Source organism: Lepidochelys kempii, chromosome 2 (genome assembly GCF_965140285.1).
Source record: "Lepidochelys kempii isolate rLepKem1 chromosome 2, rLepKem1.hap1, whole genome shotgun sequence".
Lineage (NCBI taxonomy): Eukaryota > Metazoa > Chordata > Testudines > Cheloniidae > Lepidochelys > Lepidochelys kempii.
This window is the reverse complement of record NC_136381.1, coordinates 105,609,043-105,630,569: the sequence shown is the minus strand read 5'-3', so window position 1 is coordinate 105,630,569 and position 21,527 is coordinate 105,609,043. Positions and strand designations below refer to the sequence as shown.

General features: G+C 39.2%; 1 protein-coding gene across 5 annotated transcripts in view; it reads left to right on the top strand.

The window, feature by feature from the left end:
* Positions 1-21,527, top strand: part of CARMIL1 (capping protein regulator and myosin 1 linker 1) — a 256,105-nt gene that overhangs the window by 114,175 nt on the left and 120,403 nt on the right. For 4 of the 5 annotated variants that reach the window (XR_012157297.2, XM_073331850.2, XM_073331848.2 and 1 more), the window contains 7 exons: positions 758-817; positions 3,269-3,390; positions 6,133-6,230; positions 6,573-6,643; positions 6,752-6,825; positions 15,214-15,289; positions 19,792-19,880. Coding sequence is in view for 4 of the 5 variants with exons in the window: in XM_073331850.2 (XP_073187951.1) it covers positions 758-817; positions 3,269-3,390; positions 6,133-6,230; positions 6,573-6,643; positions 6,752-6,825; positions 15,214-15,289; positions 19,792-19,880 (590 nt within the window). In the remaining variant the exon portion in view is untranslated. The remainder of the gene's footprint in view (positions 1-757; positions 818-3,268; positions 3,391-6,132; positions 6,231-6,572; positions 6,644-6,751; positions 6,826-15,213; positions 15,290-19,791; positions 19,881-21,527) is intronic. The other variant, XM_073331849.2, reaches the window with a different exon arrangement.

The window sequence follows — 21,527 nt, the reverse complement described above, 5'->3', positions numbered from 1 at the left end:
ATTTGTTAGTCTCTAAGGTGCCACAAGTACTCCTTTTCTTTTTGAGAATACAGACCAACACGGCTGCTACTCTGAAACTTTTTTTGGTTATTGCTCATTTCTTTGGAGGACAGAAGTGATGAGTTATAATTAGAAACTTTCGTTGGATTTTAGCCTTTAACTCTAAAATCCTCAGCGAGAGCAGAATGGCTTTAAACTGTGCTGCCCATCTACTCACTGATGAAAACTAGTAGTCTGTGAGGAAGATTACTCTAGATAAAAAGTGTCTTACATAGTATTATAGGCCTGTGTAGGTATTATTTCCATAAAATAAATTGTCACATTTATGAAGAGTGCTTTTATAAATAGCTTCTAAAGGATTAATTAATGATTAATAAATGGTTAACCAGTTAGAGTACAATAGGTCAAGAAGTTGCTTATAAACATCTATAACATTTTGTACTGATGTGCTTAGAACCACTTATAACGCATACTACTCAGTAACAGCCTTGAAACTTCTACTAGTCATTTTTAACCCATAAAAAGTTATTTATAAATATACCCTTAATATAAAATGTAATCAAATATACTAAATATTTACTTGTACACAATAAAGTTATTACAGCTGAGACACAATTACTGTTAACCTTCTTGTTTAATCAGTCCAGATGCATTCCTCTTGCTTAACTTGTGAATAATGTGGCGTTTTAATATGTTTTGGTTAACGTTTAAAAATGAAAACAAGGTATTTATATTCTGCACTTGTTTTACATTACAGCTAGAACTAACTTTCAGCTACTTAGAAATCCAAGGAGTAACCTCCAGTAAACCAGGTCAGGTGAGTGCTTTGAAGACCAAAAGGATTTAGTATTGTGAAGTTCTGATCTACAGTGCCAGAAGTATGCTAATTAGAATGAAATAGTTTACTTTCTACTTAGCTTTAAACCTTCTTTCTGATCAAGCAGGTAATGTTATTGAATGTAGAGGTTCTCGTCTAGTAAGCACAGGGCACATTTGAATTCTTATGTTCGCACTGCTTGTAAAGCTGAGCAATAATAGTAATTTAAAAAGTCAAGTTTAGGAATGAAGTGTGTGGGTGGGATGAAGATAAGAAATGCATCCCTTTCATAACTCAGCTGGAACAGAACTAATTGGATTAAGTTTTCATTTGTAATATAAATGTGATATTTTTCTCAGCAATAATGAAGAACAATGATGTTCTCAGGTTATACATCCCATACCCTGCAACTCTATGGATTTTTATGAGAAACACTGGCAAATAGTGGTGCTTAAATTACACACAAGACCTGAAGAAGAACTCTGTGTGGCTCAAAAGCTCATCTTGCTCGCCAACAAAAGTTGGTCCAATAAAAGATATTACCTCCCCCACAGTGTCTCTCTAATTTCCTGGGACCAACAAGGCTACAGCTACCTGCATACACAGAATTAGTTTAATTTCAACAGGGAAGTTGAGCATCTTGGCCAGAGTTCTCAAATCTAATTGTATCAAAGTCTATGTAGGTTACAATATCGTACCTCTCTGTGTTGGTTTTTGAAGAGGTTGTTAGAAAGGGGTGCTACTGCTTTTTTATTCAAACACAGCAGAACTGTACATTTAGCACTTGATGTTTTCAATCTAGCTTTTGGCGTTCTCTATGTACTCATTTTCTTGGAAAACTGCAGATGTTTTTCTTTAAGTAGATATCAGGAGGCACTTATAAAACTGTGTATGTTGTGTTGTTTTTATTTTGGGGGGGCTGGAGTTTTTTTGAAAGATGCTAAAATGTAATAGCAGTATTTTTTAAAAGGTGTCATCCTATTTATAATAGGAGCAGATGATGAGAGAACAGATAACTGTTTTTGTGGGTGTATGTGGGGGGGCATTTATGCAAGGTTCACAAGTAAAGTGCTTCTCTTCAATGGCAGAAAGAGGGGGAGGAAATTTTAGCTTTCATCCAGCATATCATTCTACCTAAATCTTTTGATATGTTTAAGCAATCCTTACATTAATTATGTTTAAGCATTTAGATCTGTAGATGAAGACTGGCTGACTCAATGACAGCTTCTTGTGGAGCAGCAGCAGAGCCTTGGTCTACACTAGGGGGATGAGTCGATGTAAGGTACACAAGTTCAGCTACAAGAATAGCGTAGCTGAAGTCGACATACCTAGATCGACTTACCGCGGCATCTTCATGGCGGTGAGTCGACTTCCATCACTCCCCCATCGACGCCGCTTGCGCCTCTCGCAGCGCGGGAGTTCCGGAGTCGCCGGGAGAGCGCTAGGGGATTGATTTATCGCATCTAGACTAGACGCGATAAATCAACTCCCGATATATCGATCTCTACCTGCTGATCTAGTGGGTAGTGTAGTCCTACCCAGAGGCTATGAATCTCCCTGTGAATAGAGTGCGTAGTAGGGAAAAAAGTTGTCCATTTGTTCAGCTCCTGAGAGCAGTTGTCTAAAATCACTGTAAAGGAATTAAAAAATAATGTAGAAAAAAGTGCTTGAGGGTCACCATGTACACATTAGACTATTACTACATCTTCTAGGATTATCTTGTGTAGAGGAAGATATAATGTGGTGCCAAATGGTAAAGCCAAAGGCTGTTGAATAGTTTGTGTCAGTAATGCTGCAATCTAATTTAAACCGTTGGATAGCAAGATCACTTTTTTGTTTTAAAACTCCCTCACCACCTCTCCTTTGCATCAGTGCTGTTAGGTTAAACAAGTTACTACATCCTTTGAACTTAGGATAATACAGTTTGTTATGCCTGCCAAAGATATTTTCTCCCTGTCAGGGTATTATCTTATCTTTAGACGTAAATGGCACAGATCAAAATCCTTGAGCGTCTCCAGAGGATCATACTTGTTGATTACTTAGCTATTGTTTAAGCTCAGTAAGGCAAGCTCCATATATTGCATATTTTTCTGCTTTGCTGTACTTTTCTTGAGCTCTGAAACACGTTTTAAAATTGGAGATCTCTGCTGCTGAGGCTTTCAGTTTTGGCTTGGAAGTCTCAATTGAGATCAGTTCATTTTTAAGCCTTCATGCTGTGATGGTGGAAGACATTTGGCCTAAAGAAAAAGAAAACAGACTTTGAATATAAATTTCTTTTCTGTATTGAAGAGTAGTTCTTACTTGGAGCATTTGTCACATCATAGTAATAATCAATGTGTAAATAAGCATATGTTTAACATTCAACCATTATTATTCAAAAAATTTCTTTAAATGGAAATTAATTCTACAGTGCTTATATTTTTTTCTGATTTTCTGATATATTTTATGTAGCTGATTGTTGAAACGGAGAAATGCAGCATTTCCATGAAGATTGCTTCATCAGAAGATGTGAATGAAGTGATGGCACACATTGGAACGTGCCTCAGGAAAATATTCCCTGGTCTGTCTCCAGTGTAGGTACTCATTTTTTGGGCACCTGTATTACATATAGCTCACCAAATTGTTCAGGTAGGCTGACTAGCCACTGTTCCCTGCCCCCTGGTCCTTACCTTTCATTAGGAACATACCTTAGATGTAAGAAATGTTTTGGGCCCGGGTCTGACCCTCACTTGAGCTCCTTTGTAGTAATACGGAAGAATCCTTAACTAGTGTGAAGTCTGCAGAGAGGCAGGCATGGCTGGAGCATGCTGTATTTTGGAGAATCCCACTGGCCTAACAGCCCTTTGAGAGACTGGGTGCCAGACTGTCTCTGCAGTTCCAAGGATTGAAAGAGAGCCTAATGGTGCCTAAAGGTCACCTTTTTTTTTCTTTTTTGCCCCCTCTCTTCACAGATCTTTGGCACACCTGAGGGTCCCGCCCTTTGTTTTCAGTAACTTCTTTTCCCTAATGGTTGTCCCTAAACAACTGTGATGTTCGCTAGTTTTTTCCAGTTAATTATCCGTGGCTAAGATCCAATTGGGGGAGTGGAGGGAGGACTGACTAGAACATTCATCATTTTTCATACGTCAACAGTTGGGAACCCAGTTGTTAAATCACATACCTTCAGCAAAACATCTCTACTGCTGTCTTTCTCACCTGCCCTCAGAAATTTGTCTGCATTTTGTACTCTGCTCCAGCATTCCATCTTTCCCAGTCATTCCTACTTTCTGTTTCCTTTCTCCTATCTCTGCCATGCTCCTTTCCTGCATTCTTTCATCCTACAGCAATGCTGAATAGTTTTTTATTTTCTTCACTTTGTTCTCACTTGGTTCCTTAGTCTTTCTCCCTGCCCCATTTTAATTGGTGCCTCCCAGATCTTATGACTCTGCTACTCTCCATTCTACTCCTAATTTTCTAAGAGTTTAAAAACCAAACATATATATGCTCCATATAAAATATAATTTTCCCCTTGACAAACACTTTCACAAGTAATAGTTTTAATACTCTCACTCCAGAAAAATATAAATGATCCAGCAGAAGTCATTTATTGTTTTTTCTCTGCTTTGCATCCTGTGTTGTTCAACTTTCCTGTAGGTTGAGTAGGAAATAGTCACTAAACTTAAACTGGTATTTTTTTCTTCCTTTCTTTTTTTTAAATCTCTAAGGCATCACTACTGTTTACCATAATGAAAACTAAAATCCTTCTTCAGACTCATAATAAGGCAATTTGTTGGCAGGAACAGCTAGAGATACTATAGCCAAAAGGGAGAAAGGGAATGGAAGGAAGGGGCTGCAAAAAGCTGCATATTTTTCAACATCTTATTTGATTATTTTGGACTTCGTACCTTTTTCTCTTGGGCTGCGTTGGTGGCATTGCTGCAGCATTTGTGAAACTATATAGAGATCTGGATTCGGGGAGGAGGGGAGGAAAGCCAGATGTGATTCTGATGTCAAACTGGTGTAAATCAACAGACTCTCAAAGTCAGGTCAGTGAGTATTTGCAGTTGTAAAACTGGGGTCAGACCAGAATCCATCCAAAGGGCTTTGTAACCACATACCCTATATGCTAAGGAAGTTGACATTCGTAGGTCTGTAGGAGAAAGCAATTGATGCATCATGCCATTAGCACCTATTACTAACTTATTCTAGAGTTTTACTGAACAGAGGGAGCATGCATGTCTGTTCTTCCCCATCAGACAAACATGATATTATTTCTTAAGAATAAAGGCAAAGGGGATATTTTTTTTTGTCCTAGAGAGGAAAGAAAACTATCTGAATATAGAAGTTAGAACCAAGGTAGCCAAAGTGTGATCCACAGAGTACATGTAGCCCTTCAGGAATCCTCATGCTCTCTGGCACAGTATTTAATATTTCAGTAGAAACTTTCACATGTGGCTCTATAGAAATAGCAGCATTTGAAGTGTGGCCATTACTCTCATTGTTGATGTAAAATAATGAGAACAAGAGATGAGCCTGGTAAGAACAGGAATAAATGAGTCTTTGGTGTCAGAAGGCCTCTGTATGATAAGAACTACAGTTGAAGACTGTGTCTAAAAAAAGAGAAACACCTTGATGTAGTTGCAGCATGGTCTCGGGCTGTAATGACTATATAGTCTAACAATGTAGCCCTGTTATTTTGGGGGCCTTGAATTAGTGGACAGATGCCATGAGGCTATGTTGCTTCACTGAGCCATGGATTTGAGTTGTTTGCCCTTGCTAGTGTGAGGGAAATGGGATAGATTACTCTAGGAGTCATGGGATTAGTTCACTGGATAGGAGAAGGGAAAAATAAATACTTAGGGCAGGTCTACACTGAAAATGCTGCGTCAGTGCAGCTGCAGCACTTAAGTGAAGATGCTCCCACTCTGAAAGGAGAGCATCTCCCCTCGGCTTAGTTAATCCATCTCCACAAGAGGCAGTAGCTGTGTCGATGACAGAAGCTCTCCCACTGACATAGCGCTGTCTACACCAGGGGTTAGGTCGGTATAACTGTCGCTCAGGGGTGTGGATTCTTCACACCCCTGAGTGACATAGTGATACTGATACAAGTCTGTAGTGTAGACCTGGCTTTACTGTTTCTGCAGCTTTACATTTGGGTTTGAGGAATAGACTTGAGGTGTATTAAAGATGCTAATATTTTCCTTTATGTGCACAAACATATGACAAATATATAAGATTATATTTAAAACACATTCAAGGTGTGTGTGTGTGATATATATGCGGACACATATGTACAAACTTTTTAAAATCATGCACGTCTTTCCCCTTGCATGTAGGAGAATCATGAAAAAAGTAACTATGGAGCCCTCAGAAAGACTGGCTAATCTCCAGGCACTGTGGGACAGCCAGACTGTAACAGAACTGGGACCTTGTGGTGAGAATGCAATTTTAAAGCTGAAATGTAAAAAAGTTGGAATCTTCAGAGTCAGGAAGTTCAATTCTATTTCTGGCAGAACCCAGTAAAGGTTTAATTTAGTGTTAAGGTATAATTAGCACAGAGTGGACTCCTGACTGGTGGATGAAGATACTATTTTTAAGCTTCATTGCAACCTGCCATATATTATAGACAACATACTATAGTCTTGGTCTGTTTCAGCTTCTGCCTGCAGTATAATGGATAGGTTTCTGAGAGGGAATGAGGGCGAGTTTTGAAACGTTGTGCTTACTGTTTTTGTTATTTGCTGTATTGAAAAGTGTTCTTTTATTTTGTTTCCAGGGGGATTTTCACAAATGTATGCATGTGTTTGTGACTGGCTTGGATTTCCATATAGGGACGAGGTACAGTGGGTAAGTATGTGTCTCACACAGGTATATTTCAGTTAACTATACAAAAAAGGAGAGACTGCACACTGTGAAACCAATCTGAGAAGATGTGTTTTTGTGCTTTTATAACAGGATGTAGATACAATCTATCTGACCCAAGATACCAGGGAGTTGAATTTGCAAGACTTCAGCCATCTTGACCACAGGTGAACAATGTCCAATAAGTATAATATACTCCTGGGGGAATTCTGCACCAAAAAAATTAAAAATTCTGCATGCAATATTATAAAATTCTGCATATTTTATTTGTCAAAATAACACAATATAATCATGCCAGTTTCAATTATTTTGGTAATTTATTTCAAAATACCTGTCACCAAGTATGTTTGTAACAATACAGAAAACAAAAAAGATTCAGGAAATGTTTTGACAAATAGATTCCTTACTAGGCATATTAATACAGAACTTTGAGTAGTAATTCATTTAAAGTACAAGACAGAAATGAATTTCCCGCACCCTTCAGAAGCAGTGCAAAGGCTTGGGGGAGTCAGGGGCAATGGAGGAGCTGAGAGAGAGGGAAGTAATTGCTAGGAAGGAGCCTGGGAGTGAACCTGAAGGGTTGTTGGGTGTGGGTGGGAGAAGCATGGAGCTGGGGATTTTGGGGGGATTGAGGGGGAGGAAGGGGTTGTTAAGGAGCCTCCCCCATGCAGACTCTGACTGACTCCTAGCCTTTCCCATTCAGTCAGGCACATCTGCCCCATCCCATGTGTCTCTGCACCCCCACTCAGCCACCCCCGAGTCCCCATGTGGCTTTGCATCCCCATTCCCATTCAGTCCTTGCCCCAGTCTGTCACCCCCACTAGCTCTTCTGAACCCTAGTCTTTGTGACCCCCTGCAGCCCCATGTGCCCTGCTCTGTCTGTGTGTCCCGTTTCTCCCGTCCCCCCCCCCTATATCCCATGCCTCTTTACCTGGCCCTGTGAGAAACGCACCTTCTCCTCCTCCCTGTCGACTGCTGGCTGCTACAGCTGATGAGCTGATTGCCCTCCGTCTGATGCCACAGCAGCCCCTGGTGGGCGAAAGGCATAACTGCAGCGCCTCTCCGGCATAATGTATTTTCTGCAGAGGAAAAAAAAAAAAATTGCAGAGGACATGAATTCTGCATGTATGCAGTGGCACAGAATTCCCACAGGAGTAGTTGTAATACTCTGAAAGTCATAATTTTCTCCTTTCATCTTAACTAGTCCTTCGTAAAGGGTTGCTCCTTTCCCATGTAAAATGGAGACACTGTGAGAGCTGTCAGTTGGGGGTTACCTAATGGAGTGGTCTTACCGCTCAGTTTAGCTTCCACAAAGCCGTTCTTCCCCATCAGCACAAAAACCATGCAGAGCACACTTCATTTTGGAGCTTGCTTACTTGCATTTTTTCCACAAGGGTAGTGTGGTGAGTTTGCTATGTGGGTTTTTTTTTTCTGTCTGAGTTCACCTTTTTTAATTTGACTTACAGATGAAATTAGCTAATAGATTTTTTTTGTCTGGGGCACCACAACTCGAAAGTTCCTTTCTAAGTCTCCTAGATAAAGTGAAGAAGCAAACTGTGTAGCCTTTGCTCCTGCAGAGTCTCCTTCCCCTTGTGTGTGGAGTAGGGGAAATTATTTTTGCCAAAAGTCTGCAGAAAATTTAGAAGTTACCTGTTGTTCGGAAGGTAGAGATTTCGGCTGGAATGGAAGTCATCCTGGATGTGCTCACTGATGGAAAAAATAACTAATTGAGAATAATTGGGGATCGTGGAAACAGTGACTATGAGCTGCTTGAATTTGCTAAGTACGAAATTTGGTTCACCAAGTGCAGCAGTATAAGGATAGTAGTTTTCAGGAAAGCTAATTTTGAATACATTTAGTATGTAAGATGTAGTGGGAAGAAATATTTAATTTAAATTCCACCAGCATGGAAGAAAACAGGGAAACCTTGAGACACTATAATTAAGGTGTGGCAGTTTCACTGATAGAAGAATGAAAGAAATAAGAATCTGCCAGAAAGCCGGGGTTTAAAATCTTATAATGGAAAAGAGAAATGCAGGAGGCAGGCAAATAAGAATATTCAGTCAGGGTTTCCTGAGGCAAGATAAGGACAGCAAAAAAGCAGAATAATTCCATACAAGCCAAACAGATAAAGGAGCATAATAATTTAAAATGTATTGTTTCAGAGGAACAGCCGTGTTAGTCTGTATTCGCAAAAAGAAAAGGAGTACTTGTGGCACCTTAGAGACTAACCAATTTATTTGAGCATGAGCTTTCGTGAGCTACAGCTCACTTCATCAGATGTTTACCGTGGAAACTGCAGCAGACTTTATATACACACAGAAATCATGAAACAATACCTCCTCCCACCCCACTGTCCTGCTGGTAATAGCTTATCTAAAGTGATCAACAGGTGGGACATTTCCAGCACAAATCCAGGTTTTCTCACCCTCCACCCCCCCACACAAATTCACTCTCCTGCTGGTGCTAGCCCATCCAAAGTGACAACTCTTTACATAATCAAGTCGGGCTATTTCCTGCATAGATCAAGGTTCTCTCACATCCCCCCCACCCCCATACACACACAAACTCACTCTCCTGCTGGTAATAGCTCATCTAAACTGACCATTCTCCAGGTTTAAATCCAAGTTAAACCAGAACATCTGGGGGGGGGGGTAGGAAAAAACCCCCCCCCCCAGATGTTCTGGTTTAACTTGGATTTAAACCTGGAGAATGGTCAGTTTAGATGAGCTATTACCAGCAGGAGAGTGAGTTTGTGTGTGTATGGGGGTGGGGGGGATGTGAGAGAACCTTGATCTATGCAGGAAATAGCCCGACTTGATTATGTAAAGAGTTGTCACTTTGGATGGGCTAGCACCAGCAGGAGAGTGAATTTGTGTGGGGGGGTGGAGGGTGAGAAAACCTGGATTTGTGCTGGAAATGTCCCACCTGTTGATCACTTTAGATAAGCTATTACCAGCAGGACAGTGGGGTGGGAGGAGGTATTGTTTCATGATTTCTGTGTGTATATAAAGTCTGCTGCAGTTTCCACGGTAAACATCTGATGAAGTGAGCTGTAGCTCACGAAAGCTCATGCTCAAATAAATTGGTTAGTCTCTAAGGTGCCACAAGTACTCCTTTTCTTTTTTAAAATGTATTGCAGGTGAAAAATACCAGAGAGAATGTAAGGGTCCATCAGTAAATGAGATGAGGTTATGAAAAATTATTTAAAAATAGCTGACCTCCTTACTTATATAGAAAAGAAGTTTGAACCATTAGTAAGTAAGGAAGATCCTGTAAAAGTATTATCTATTGATGAGCAGATAAAGGCAATACTTGAAAAACTGAAGCATGTATGGTACAAATCAGCTGGTTTGGATGACAGGTGTCCTAGTATCTGAAAAAAATTGACTAACAAACTTATTCGAGCACATGCAATTGTGTTGCAGAAGATGCACCAGAGAATGGAACATTGAGTTTTGTGGTCCAAAGATTAATAGATAGGGAATCAGAATATCATTTTAAGATAACTTCTAGGAGATTACTTATTACTGCTTCAGATCAAAGATCCAGTAGTTATTAAGGGACATTTACAAGTCACAAAGCCTCTTGTGATGTCAGGACAAGACCACTGCAGCATCCCATTAGAAATTTAGAAATTAGCTAAGGGAGAACTTGTGGGTGAAAACATGCTAAGTTGCTGGTACAAACTATTGGGAAGCCAAGATCTTTTGGTATCAATTAAAGATACTAGTTATGAGGTCTGAGATCACAGTCTGAGCCTAAGATTTTTAGGGCAAAAAGTATATTTGTATGTGTTTTGTAATGTGTCTAGAACACCGAGGATGCTATGAATAAGCAACAAAAATAATAATTTACCAACTTTAATGAGAGTCTTGATTTTTGCAGTACTATCTTATATCCTTCAGACCAGACTGTCAGGATCACTAAAATACCATGAAAACTATTGTAGTTCAGCATCCTGTCTTGTGAGGTAACAGTAGAGTGATATGGCATGGTGATAGGAACTGAAGTGTTGACCCTACCTTAGAGTCATAGAATCATAGAATATCAGGGTTGGAAGGGACCTCAGGAGGTCATCTAGTCCAACCCCCTGCTCAAAAGCAGGACCCATCCCCAATTAAATCATCCCAGCCAGTGCTTTGTCAAGCCTGACCTTAAAAACTTCTAAGGAAGGAGATTCCACCACCTCCCTAGGCAACGCATTCCAGTGTTTCACCACCCTCCTAGTGAAAAAGTTTTTCCTAATATCCAACCTAAACCTCCCCCACTGCAACTTGAGACCATTACTCCTTGTCCTGTCCTCTTCCACCACTGAGAATAGTCTAGAACCATCCTCTCTGGAACTACCTCTCAGGTAGTTGAAAGCAGCTATCAAATCCCCCCTCATTCTTCTCTTCTGCAGACTAAACAATCCCAGTTCCCTCAGCCTCTCCTCATAAGTCATGTGTTCCAGACCCCTAATCATTTTTGTTGCCCTTCGCTGGACTCTCTCCAATTTATCCACATCCTTCTTGTAGTGTGGGGCCCAAAACTGGACACAGTACTCCAGATGAGGCCTCACCAATGTCGAATAGAGGGGGACAATCACGTCCCTCGATCTGCTCGCTATGCCCCTACTTATACATCCCAAAATGCCATTGGCCTTCTTGGCAACAAGGGCACACTGCTGACTCATATCCAGCTTCTCGTCCACTGTCACCCCTAGGTCCTTTTCCACAGAACTGCTGCCTAGCCATTCGGTCCCTAGTCTGTAGCTGTGCATTGGGTTCTTCCGTCCTAAGTGCAGGACCCTGCACTTATCCTTATTGAACCTCATCAGATTTCTTTTGGCCCAATCCTCCAATTTGTCTAGGTCCCTCTGTATCCTATCCCTGCCCTCCAGCGTATCTACCACTCCTCCCAGTTTAGTATCATCCGCAAATTTGCTGAGCGTGCAATCCACACCATCCTCCAGATCATTTATGAAGATATTGAACAAAACCGGCCCCAGGACCGACCCCTGGGGCACTCCACTTGACACCGGCTGCCAACTAGACATGGAGCCATTGATCACTACCCGTTTGTTACTACCTTGATTGTTACCATGCATTCCAGGCACTGCACAAATGCTTTTTATATTTTTCCTACAATGTAAAATATTTCTGTTAAGCCTGTTTTGCGGGTGCACATTTCTGCAAGAGGTCAGCATAAACTTTCATGAATTATAGATAAAGAGTTTGGGAGCCAAGGTTGTCTAACACAGTAGCAGTGTATAATAGAGTTTGCCACATGGGAATGCTCCTTCTTATGTTTTATTCAAAGGTGTATTGTGCTGTGAACCAAAAGATTGTTTAACTTGCGCGTGCGCGCACATACACACACACACACAAAGTGAGAAGAACTTGCTTAGCTTTGCATCAGAATATTCACCTGGGAAGCATATATTTTAGTATGTTTGAACGTCCTATGAATTGTCTGGGGGGAAGTGTGAACAACCTTCAGTTGGAGACGTGTGTTCTTTGTTTTAAAAATATTTCCGTATTTAGATTTCTCACTACTTTTAAACACACTGGGGGCAGAGGTGTTGAAAAACATGCATGTGGTGGCAAAACTTGGCATTGTTGAGACTTGCTGAGATTTTTTGCATTCCCTTCAATGCTTTTGTGTTGTGTACAGTATTCTTTTAGTAAATAACCCTTTATTTTTCAATAGTGAAGTAGCTAACACAGTAACTTATAAATACGACCAGCTAAATATAAATTAGTGAAGAAAGGTTGTGGAAAATCTCCATTTTTGGAAATGGTCAATAATTAATCATTTTATTTAGTATTCGTTCTCATTTCCCAGCAAAAGCACTGATGTCACTGTACAGCGTATACAATGTAATCACAACAAAATGTAATAAAAAAAATTATAAAATATTTTTAAAAAATTGAAATCTCAAGAATGAGTGAGGGGGAGAAGAGAATTAAGAACAGGAAAGAAATAGATTGGAATGAGGGAAAGTAATGGACACAGGGCTGACAGCATTCAGAAGCACCTTTTCAAATAAAATTTAACAAAAATATACTAAGGTTTTTCTGAAATGTGAAGGATGAAATTAGGTAGATTTCCATGGGGAGCAAGTTCTACACAGTAAAAAGTAACTTTCTTGCCATCTTCAGGCATGATGGGTGAGAAGATAGGAGCCCTAGACAGCTGAGTTGAGTGAGCGCGCAGGTATTCCTATCAGTCATATAAGTCGCTAAGAGTAGGTGTTGAATATAATTAGGGGCAGGAATTAAGGATAAGGATTTATAAATCCAGCAGTGTCAGTTTAGAGTTATCCCATCACTTTTTAGGCAGACAATGTTTAAATAACGGATTTTTTTAGGATCACGATATCTCAAATGAGTGAGCAATCATGTTGAATAAGTTGTAGTTGGTTGATGGGGCAGCATTACTGAAAACCTTGCAAAGAAGGAATTGTAACAGTTGCTCGTCTGACCACAAAGTTTGTATGCTACTGTTGCGAGGTCATTATGGTGTAAATATGTGTACCTGACACAAAAACTGCACAACTGAAAAATAAGTCTGCGTTTGTACCATGTTCCATGCATAGCTTTCCAAGACCAGGGCAATGACAAAAGAGACACCAAGGTTCTTAACCTGAATCATTACCTTCATACTAATCCCATCAAGTGGAGCCACACAGGAGAAACAAGCTTGTTTTGTATAGCTGAGTCAACAGCAAGACATCTGTTTTTCCAGGCTTGAAGATGAAATAGTCCTGATTTATACATCTAACAATATTCAAATACCACTTCACAGCTGAGACCAAAATTGCAGAGGCTATTGGACAAGAGAGAAATCCTTGTGTATCATCATCATCACACCAATGATACTGCACTATATGTTTGGAAATGAATTCACCGAGAGATTTCATGTATATATTGAACAACACTGGCGATAGGCCTATTCCTTGTGGTGTACCATATTTCTATATCTAAGCTAGAGTATACAAATAACCTTCTTGTATATTAGCTTTACAGTTGGTGTACAACATTGATGTTGTGCAGCAAAATATTCTCTTACTGCTTTAGAGATGGACTTATATTTCAGAATATAGAAATCTACAGTTCCTGAAAGAACATAATCTAGTCAATGTTTGTCTGAAACATTCATGAGAATCACAGGTGCATCTGAGTCTACACTTGTTTAATATCCCTGCCAAAAATGATTGAAATAAAACAGGTAAATGGGGGGAACGTAAAAGAAAGAGGAGCTGTGTGTACAGAGAAGATGCCTGCCAATGCATGCTCCTGGATGAAAAGCTTGCAAAAGAACGGTCAAAAAGGCTAATATTTACAAATTATGCCCCATGAGGATTGAAGTTCAGTTTGCACTAGCACTAGTAGGATTTAGAATAATTACATGTAGAGTAGCTACAGTAGAACCTCAGAGTTATGAACACCAAAGTTATGAACTGCCCGGTCAACCACACACCTCATTTGGAACCAGAAGTACACAGGCAGCAGCAGAGACTCAAAAAAAGAAAATGCAGTACAGTACTGTGTTAGTAGTAAACTACTTCTACAAAAATGGGGAAAGGTCAAATTTTTTTTTAAAAAAAGGTAAGGAAACAGTTTCTTTGCTTGTTTCATTTAAATTAAATAAGCTATTGAAAGAACAATCATTACATTTTCTTCAGAGTTGCAAACATTCCAGAGTTATGAACAACCTCCCTTCCTGAGGTGTTCATAACTCTGAGGTTCTACTGTATGTCCTGTTTCTACCATGCAAGGCAAGGGTTTATAGAGTGATTTGTGTGTGTGTGTCCATATATATTAATGTGGGGGAGGGAAAGATTATCTGACTGCTGAGTTGTACTACATAGCATACTAAATGCTATGATAATATTTGATATGTTATTCTGCTCCGGTGTTGCATGCAAAGGTTTTTACAGCATGCCTTTATCAGTGTTTATTTGTGGAGAAATTAACAGAAGGGGAGCAGATCAAATTAAGAATCTTAGAATAAGGGAACAGGAATCATTTAGAATTTCATTTGTGAAATCCCTTTTACAATTAGGAGAGGGTTTTTGCTGAAAGTTACATTATCCTTTTGCACGGCCCTTATTTCCTTTGGGAATATGACTTGAGAGAAGAGACAAGGAGATGCTGACTAGAATTAGTCAGTCACAGAATTATATTAAATCATCAGGCTGCCAAAAAGCTTTTAGGATCATGCTCAACTATAATTAATGGTGATTAAGAAGCTTAAATATGTCATAGGCTGAAAAAAAGTAAGGTATGACTAGGGATGGCAGCTCAGACAATTTCCTGGTTTAAATATTCATATGAATATTATTTGACCAGTCAAATGTTCATATTAAAATTAAGTCAAGTCATATCAAATCCAATTGATTTCCCCCACCACTATTTGTATTTTTAGAATGGAGAGCTTTCTAAAATCCTGATGATTGACTATTTATTAAGAAAGAGTCAAAGTAAATTAAGTATAAGAGTAAGTGTTCAGCTGACCAGCTTGACAATAAGTGTGAACAATGTGTAAAAACATTTTTCTTTTTCTAGAGACTTAATACCTATAGTTGCTGCCCTGGAATACAATCAGTGGTTTACAAAGCTGTCCTCTAAGGATCTGAAATTAGTAAGTAATAAAATGAAGGTGCATCTACTGTTATCCGACTTTGCTGTATTTTATAGCACACTGTAACCCTTCTCAGAAAGATGCATTTATTCATCAATGGAAAGCTGAGTAGACTTAGTCTGCTGGAAAATAATTTTTCTAAAAATCAGCTTTCAATAACATTTAGTTAATAAAGTTTACAAAGTTTATTTGAATATAGTGATGCCACAAAATAGTTCATTGCTTATTTTTAGCTGTTTTCAGCAGTACTATGTGACTAAATAAGAAACCATTTTGGGGGGGTAAGGGATATTTGGATTGTGTTTGCACTGCTTCTGCACTGTGAAAGTAGGCTTTCCTCTCACTCTGCATTACATCCTGATTAAAAGAAGCATCCACTTTCTTGTAGTGAAGACAGTCAGATATAATCATAAATATGTAATCATGTAAGATAATTACATTGTTCCACCAAACCAGCAAGCTGGACTGGAAGAAGCTGTTAAAAATGGCTGATTATTAGATGACTTTAAACTTAATACATCAAAATAGCTTTATTTAAAAAGTGAAGGTTAATCCTCCCAGACACATTGTTTTTCACACCTGCCCAAAAATCTTTCTTCAGGTCTAGGATTGGAGTCTGGGGATCTTAAAAATGAAGGACCAAATTCTCTGCTAATGTGAATTGGTGCAAAGTTATTGACCTCAAAAATTTGCTTGTAGCTTTTCCCTCAGTAGTGTCACATTACATGAAAACCTGATTGCTAGTGATGTACTGAAAGCTGTGGTATCTGAAAATAACTTTAAGAGGCTTAAGAATAAATGTAGAAAGTGCACTTTCCTTTCTTCTTTGGAGACCTAGTTTCAAATCCTGTCGTTAAAGTGAGGTGGAGTTGAGCTGGGTTATCTTGTTCTAGCATCATAAAACCACCACCAAAGCATGTGGCACAATAGGTAGTCTCTGCTTCAGAGACTCAGGACTGAAACTGAAATAGTGTAGTATTGCAAGCCTCAACTGAAGTATATTGTTAAAGCTATTCAGAGAGGCTTGCTCAGTATTAGGGCTGGTCAAAAATTTTCCATCAAAATTGCTTGTGATGGAAAATTGGGTTTTTGTCAAAAAAAAAAAAAAAATTCTCAAGAAGTGTCTGCTTTCTGTGGAAAATTCCATTTTTCTTCAGAAAAACCCAAACCCCGCAAGCACCCAAAGACTGTGCTATTTCTACTAATGATGGAATAGTTCGATGTGGACATCCCACTACAGTATTTAATGGGATTTGAAGTTCTGATGCCTCATGTCCCTATTCTCCTCTGTGGGCCTGGGTTCCTAGCTGGACTACATCTCCAATGATGCACCCCTCACCAAGAGGGGGACTGTGGTGCATCATGAGAGACGTATTCTGACCAGGGAATCTGCCCTATAGAGGAGAATGGGAACATAAGGTATCCAAACTACAACTCCCATGAGGTACTACAGCAGCATTTTTAAATTGGAATCTTTGATTTTTAGCTGAAAACTTTGGGTATTTGCATTTCTGCCAAAATCAAAATTTTATGTTGAAAATATAGATAACTAAACTTTTGTCTTAATTTTGTCAAAATTTTCTGCAGGGTAAAATATCCAATCTTTCAACGAGTTCTACTTCGTACTGCCTTATCTGACTCTCAGTTGGAATATGCAGTGTAGTTGTATCCATTTTGGTCCCAGGATATTAAGAGAGACAAGGTAGGAGAGGTAATATCTTTTCTTGGACCAACTTCTGTTGGAAGAGAGACAAGCTTTTGAGTCACACAGAGCTCCTGTGGGTACGTTTTTCACAAAGTGATCACTGTCTGACCTATCAGTTCTCATCCTCAAAAGAAAGCTACACAATGCTTTCAAAGATAAACCTGGATGCTTTAATTCATAACTCTGCTAGATACTAAAAATCATGGACTGAATAAAGACTCTGGATTTATGGCTTATTACAACAATCTGTAATCCACTAACCCTCTTTTTTTGTCTCTTGAATGCAAGAGGTGTTAATGGGCCAGTCTACCTTGAATGGTTCCTTAGGATATGTGTTAACTGCTTATGCTAAACAATCTGTTCCACCTGGTGTTTAGCTATGACACTTCCTTTCCCAGGCTTGAAGAAGAGCTCTGTGTAGGTCATGTCTACACTGCACGCCTTAACGGCATGGCTGTGCCGCTGCAGCCGTGCTGTTATAAAGTGTGCAGTGTAGCTGCTCTTTGTTGCCAGGAGAGAGCATCTCCCATTGCCGAAGCGCTGTCCACCTGGTGCTATTCGTCATTAAAACTTTTGTCATTCAGGGGGGTGGTTTTTTCATACTTCTGAGCGACAAAAGTTTTAACAATGAAAGTGCCAGGGTAGAAAGTGCCAAGCTCGAAAGCTTGTCTCTCTTGCTTACAGAAGTTGGTCCAAAAACGATAGTACCTATTCCACCTTGTCTCTCAATTTGAGTGACAATTAGCCCTTTTGTTTTCATGATAACTAAGCTAGCTACAGTGGTGTGAAACCTTTTAGCATGGAAACCTAAAAATCAGCAGTGCTCAGACTATTTCCTGTTCCATAGCTGATTAGGGTTGCTGTCAGACATTTGTCCTTTTCTCAGGACACCAATATGGACGTTTGTGTGGAGGGGTTTAATAACAAGCTTAGTTGATGTCCATCGCCTGAAAATCTGGGAGTGAGCCAGTGATGGGCTCAGTCAACCAACTGAGGCCCACCAAAAAGGCACCTGAAGGGGTTGCTGGTGGGGCAAAGTGATGATGAGGGACATGGGGCCGTGTTTGGGGAGGGGGTGTATTAGAGAATCTATATAGAGGGAAAGAGTGATACAACTATGGTTTCTTTAGGAAACTGTTCTATTTTGCTGGGATTTTCTTGAGGTTTCTTTGGCATTCTGGGGTTTGTACAAACATAAAACTTTTCAAACAAACCACAGGGGACACAATCTTAGCAAACAGAACCTAGTGGCTTTGATTTGCTGAAACTGGTTGAATCCAATTAGCAAGTTTTGTACAGCTCTAAAATAAAGGCAGTTCTTAATGTAACTCCTTAATTCCATGCACTGAAACTGGCAGTCAAAAATATCTGGAGGATAATACAAAAGATGATTGATTGCTAAATCCATGTTATAATGTCATTACAGAGAGCCAGTTTAAGAAAAACAAATCCAGAATCAATACTATGTACTGCTCTTTGCATCTCCCACTATGACACTGTCTTTGGTAGACATAACTGTACCTTTCTCACCAACCGATTAAAGCACTTCTTTGTAATCACACTGGTAAACCAACATTGATCATATTCTGAGTTACCTAAAAAATAGAGTGCAGAATCCATGCCTGTGGTGATAGAAAAGTGACAGTCCTTAAAACACCAGTACAATCTGCATTATTTAAAAGGAGGACTGAAAGTAGATTTTTCTCCCCTCTGTGTTGTAGAGGTTTTGGTTTTTTTAAATGAGTTAAGAACTATACTGAAAAGCTAAAAGGCTAAGAAATTTAGCCTTAGAAATTGATTGAGCTGTGGGGTCAGACACCAGATAGAAGCATAAACTCTCAGACCCCAATACCAGTGTCGTGGGGGCACTTTTAATGGGGAATGATTTATTGGCCTGAGCAAAATCATCTTAGCTGTCATGGTCATGACAAAAGCTCAGTTTCAGACCTCTAATGGAACCTTGATTTTGTGTGTTGGGGGACCACAGAGTTCAAAAGCAAAACAAAGAATAAAATACAAGTGAGGCGATAGTATTATTTGTTGTTTAGCTCTTGGGATCACAGCTGCAGTAAAATTTTAAAAGTACAAAATTTCTCTCTTCACTTTTACCCTCTCCAACATTAGCAAATTAATAGCATAAAAGCAGCATTATTTTACTCTAATGTTTTGGCTCATCGTGGATCCTACAACTGCCCATGCAAATTACTTATTACAAAACATGACTAATGTAAACGTGGTGGGGTGTGTAATGGCTCTATGTGGGTTAGCAGGATCCACACTAAAATTCCCAGAGCACACTCCCCAACCACAAAGCTCTTTCATGGAGTGCCTGCAGCCAGAATGTGTCCCTTGTGGGTCTGCATTATGATACTCCTGTTTCTGGTTTTGTGGTCATTCTAGTTCAGGCTTATTAATTATGTCTGTTCTGTAAAAGAGTATCATGGACACAAAGTTTTTAAATAAGTAATGTTATTAATCACATGGTTTTTCTGTCGGAAATAAGGTTTTGTCCTGTTTTGTTGGCCTACACCTTGAGTGACTCTGTTAGTTTGCCTCTTACTTACCAATTTCCCACTTAGCAATAATTCATTTGGGAAAGATTCTATCTTACGTCCTCCTACTGGGTTTTGGAGGCTTCTGCTACTATTATTTATTTTTTGTATTGTGGTGACACCTAGGAGACCCAGTTATGGCCAGGGCCTCATTATGTGAGGCTATTCCTAGCTTACAGCTGTATATTTTCAGTGATGTAAGAATGTTTTTGCTTTAGTAATATTTTATATCATTTTCATGGCAGTCCACTGATGTCTGTGAGCAGATTCTGAGAGTGGTGAGTAGATCCAATCGATTGGAAGAATTGGTATTAGAGAATGCCGGGCTTAGAACGTAAGTAATTTTTTAAAAAAAATTACGTTAGTTATGATTTACCCATAGGACTGTAGAAAGTAGACTCTGTGATAGAATTGGTAAAATAGCTAATACAAAAATTACAACCCTGTTCCAAAGAGCTCATGGTCATATTTTTCAGAGGTTGTAAGTGTTCACAAACTCCATTGGAGGCTCTGGGGGCTACATGTGTTAGCACCTATGAAAATGAAAATTGAAAATTGTCTACCTTCTACTTATTTGTTTCTTTACAAACAAGGAAGCTGGCTGAACAGTTGGTAGCTGTGCAGAACAGACAGTTTTAGAAGTGATTTGAACCTCAAATACCTCATGATTTCCTCTCAAAACTTAGTTGCCAACGTTGATATGAAAAACTTGATCTTTTAGAAAACGCTATGTTCAGTTTCTTACTATAATAAGGAATACTATTGGACAACAGATTGCGGTATGGATGTTTATGTTGGTGGGACACACAGCCTGTTAAGATAAAATGAATATATCCTAATATTCAAACTACAAAATGTACTTCTCTGTATTTTTACTTGTGGTACTTGAAAAGCAAACAAAAAATAGACCTCTTGCAATAGTCATTAAAAAATGAAAACTTTTAGAAATAATGCAATTTCACGCTTAAATACTCCAGCACTATTTCAGTACCTTAACCACCTCCATTTCTTGTGAGAGAGACAGCAGATTCTTACAATCTCTAGGAATTAGCCCAAAAGTTAAATTTGTAAACTAGGATTTGCTGTGGCTCTTTGGAGCACACACTTCTGTATTAGAATTGGAATAGCATGTAGTTGCTCCAACCCATTGTGCTAGGAGTTGGACAGACAGATAGTAAGAGACAGTCCTTGCTTCAATGAATTATTAATCTAAATAGACAAGCCAGACAAAGGGTGGGAAAAAGGAAGTATTATCCTTGTTTTGCAAATGGGAAATTTAAGCACTAGGGATTAAGTGACTTTCCACAGGTCACTCGAAGTCTGTGGTAGAGGTTGGAATTAAACACATCTCCTGATCCCCAGTCCAGTCCCTTAATGTCCATCATTCAAAGTGTAACAAGTAACTGACTGTGTCATTAATTTCTTCATATTTTGTGTCATTTTACACAGAAATAACATTTTGATACTATTATAAGGTTATTGACTGTCATTGCACGTTGCCTTCATTAACTTGTCATATATAGGTCTGGTTTTGACTTTAATAGAGCTTGACTGACAATCATCCCTAAGACTTTTGATTTTGTAGCACCATATACATTCAGAGTACTTGGCATGTTGACCTTGTCTTTCTCTGCTGTAATCAGCATTAGCTATCTGTCCCTGTAAAGGTGTATTTGTCAGTTCTGCAGGTTATAATGTCTCTTTGCTGGGAAGAAAGGTATTCATCCCATTGATACTGGCTATCCTCACTTGGCATAGGCTACAGACAAAGCATTTTTAGGGAGTTATGACCACTTTCATAGTCAAAGTTGAGAAATGCTACTAAGGGTAAATTTCAAAAGTGCCTAAGTCCCATTACCTTTTAATGGGACACAAGTCACTCTATGTGCTTTTGAAAATTTTATCCCAAATCTGTAATACAGGGAAGTATTTTCCAGACTACTGTACCCCTTTCAGAAGACTAATTTGTCTTGAGTACCCC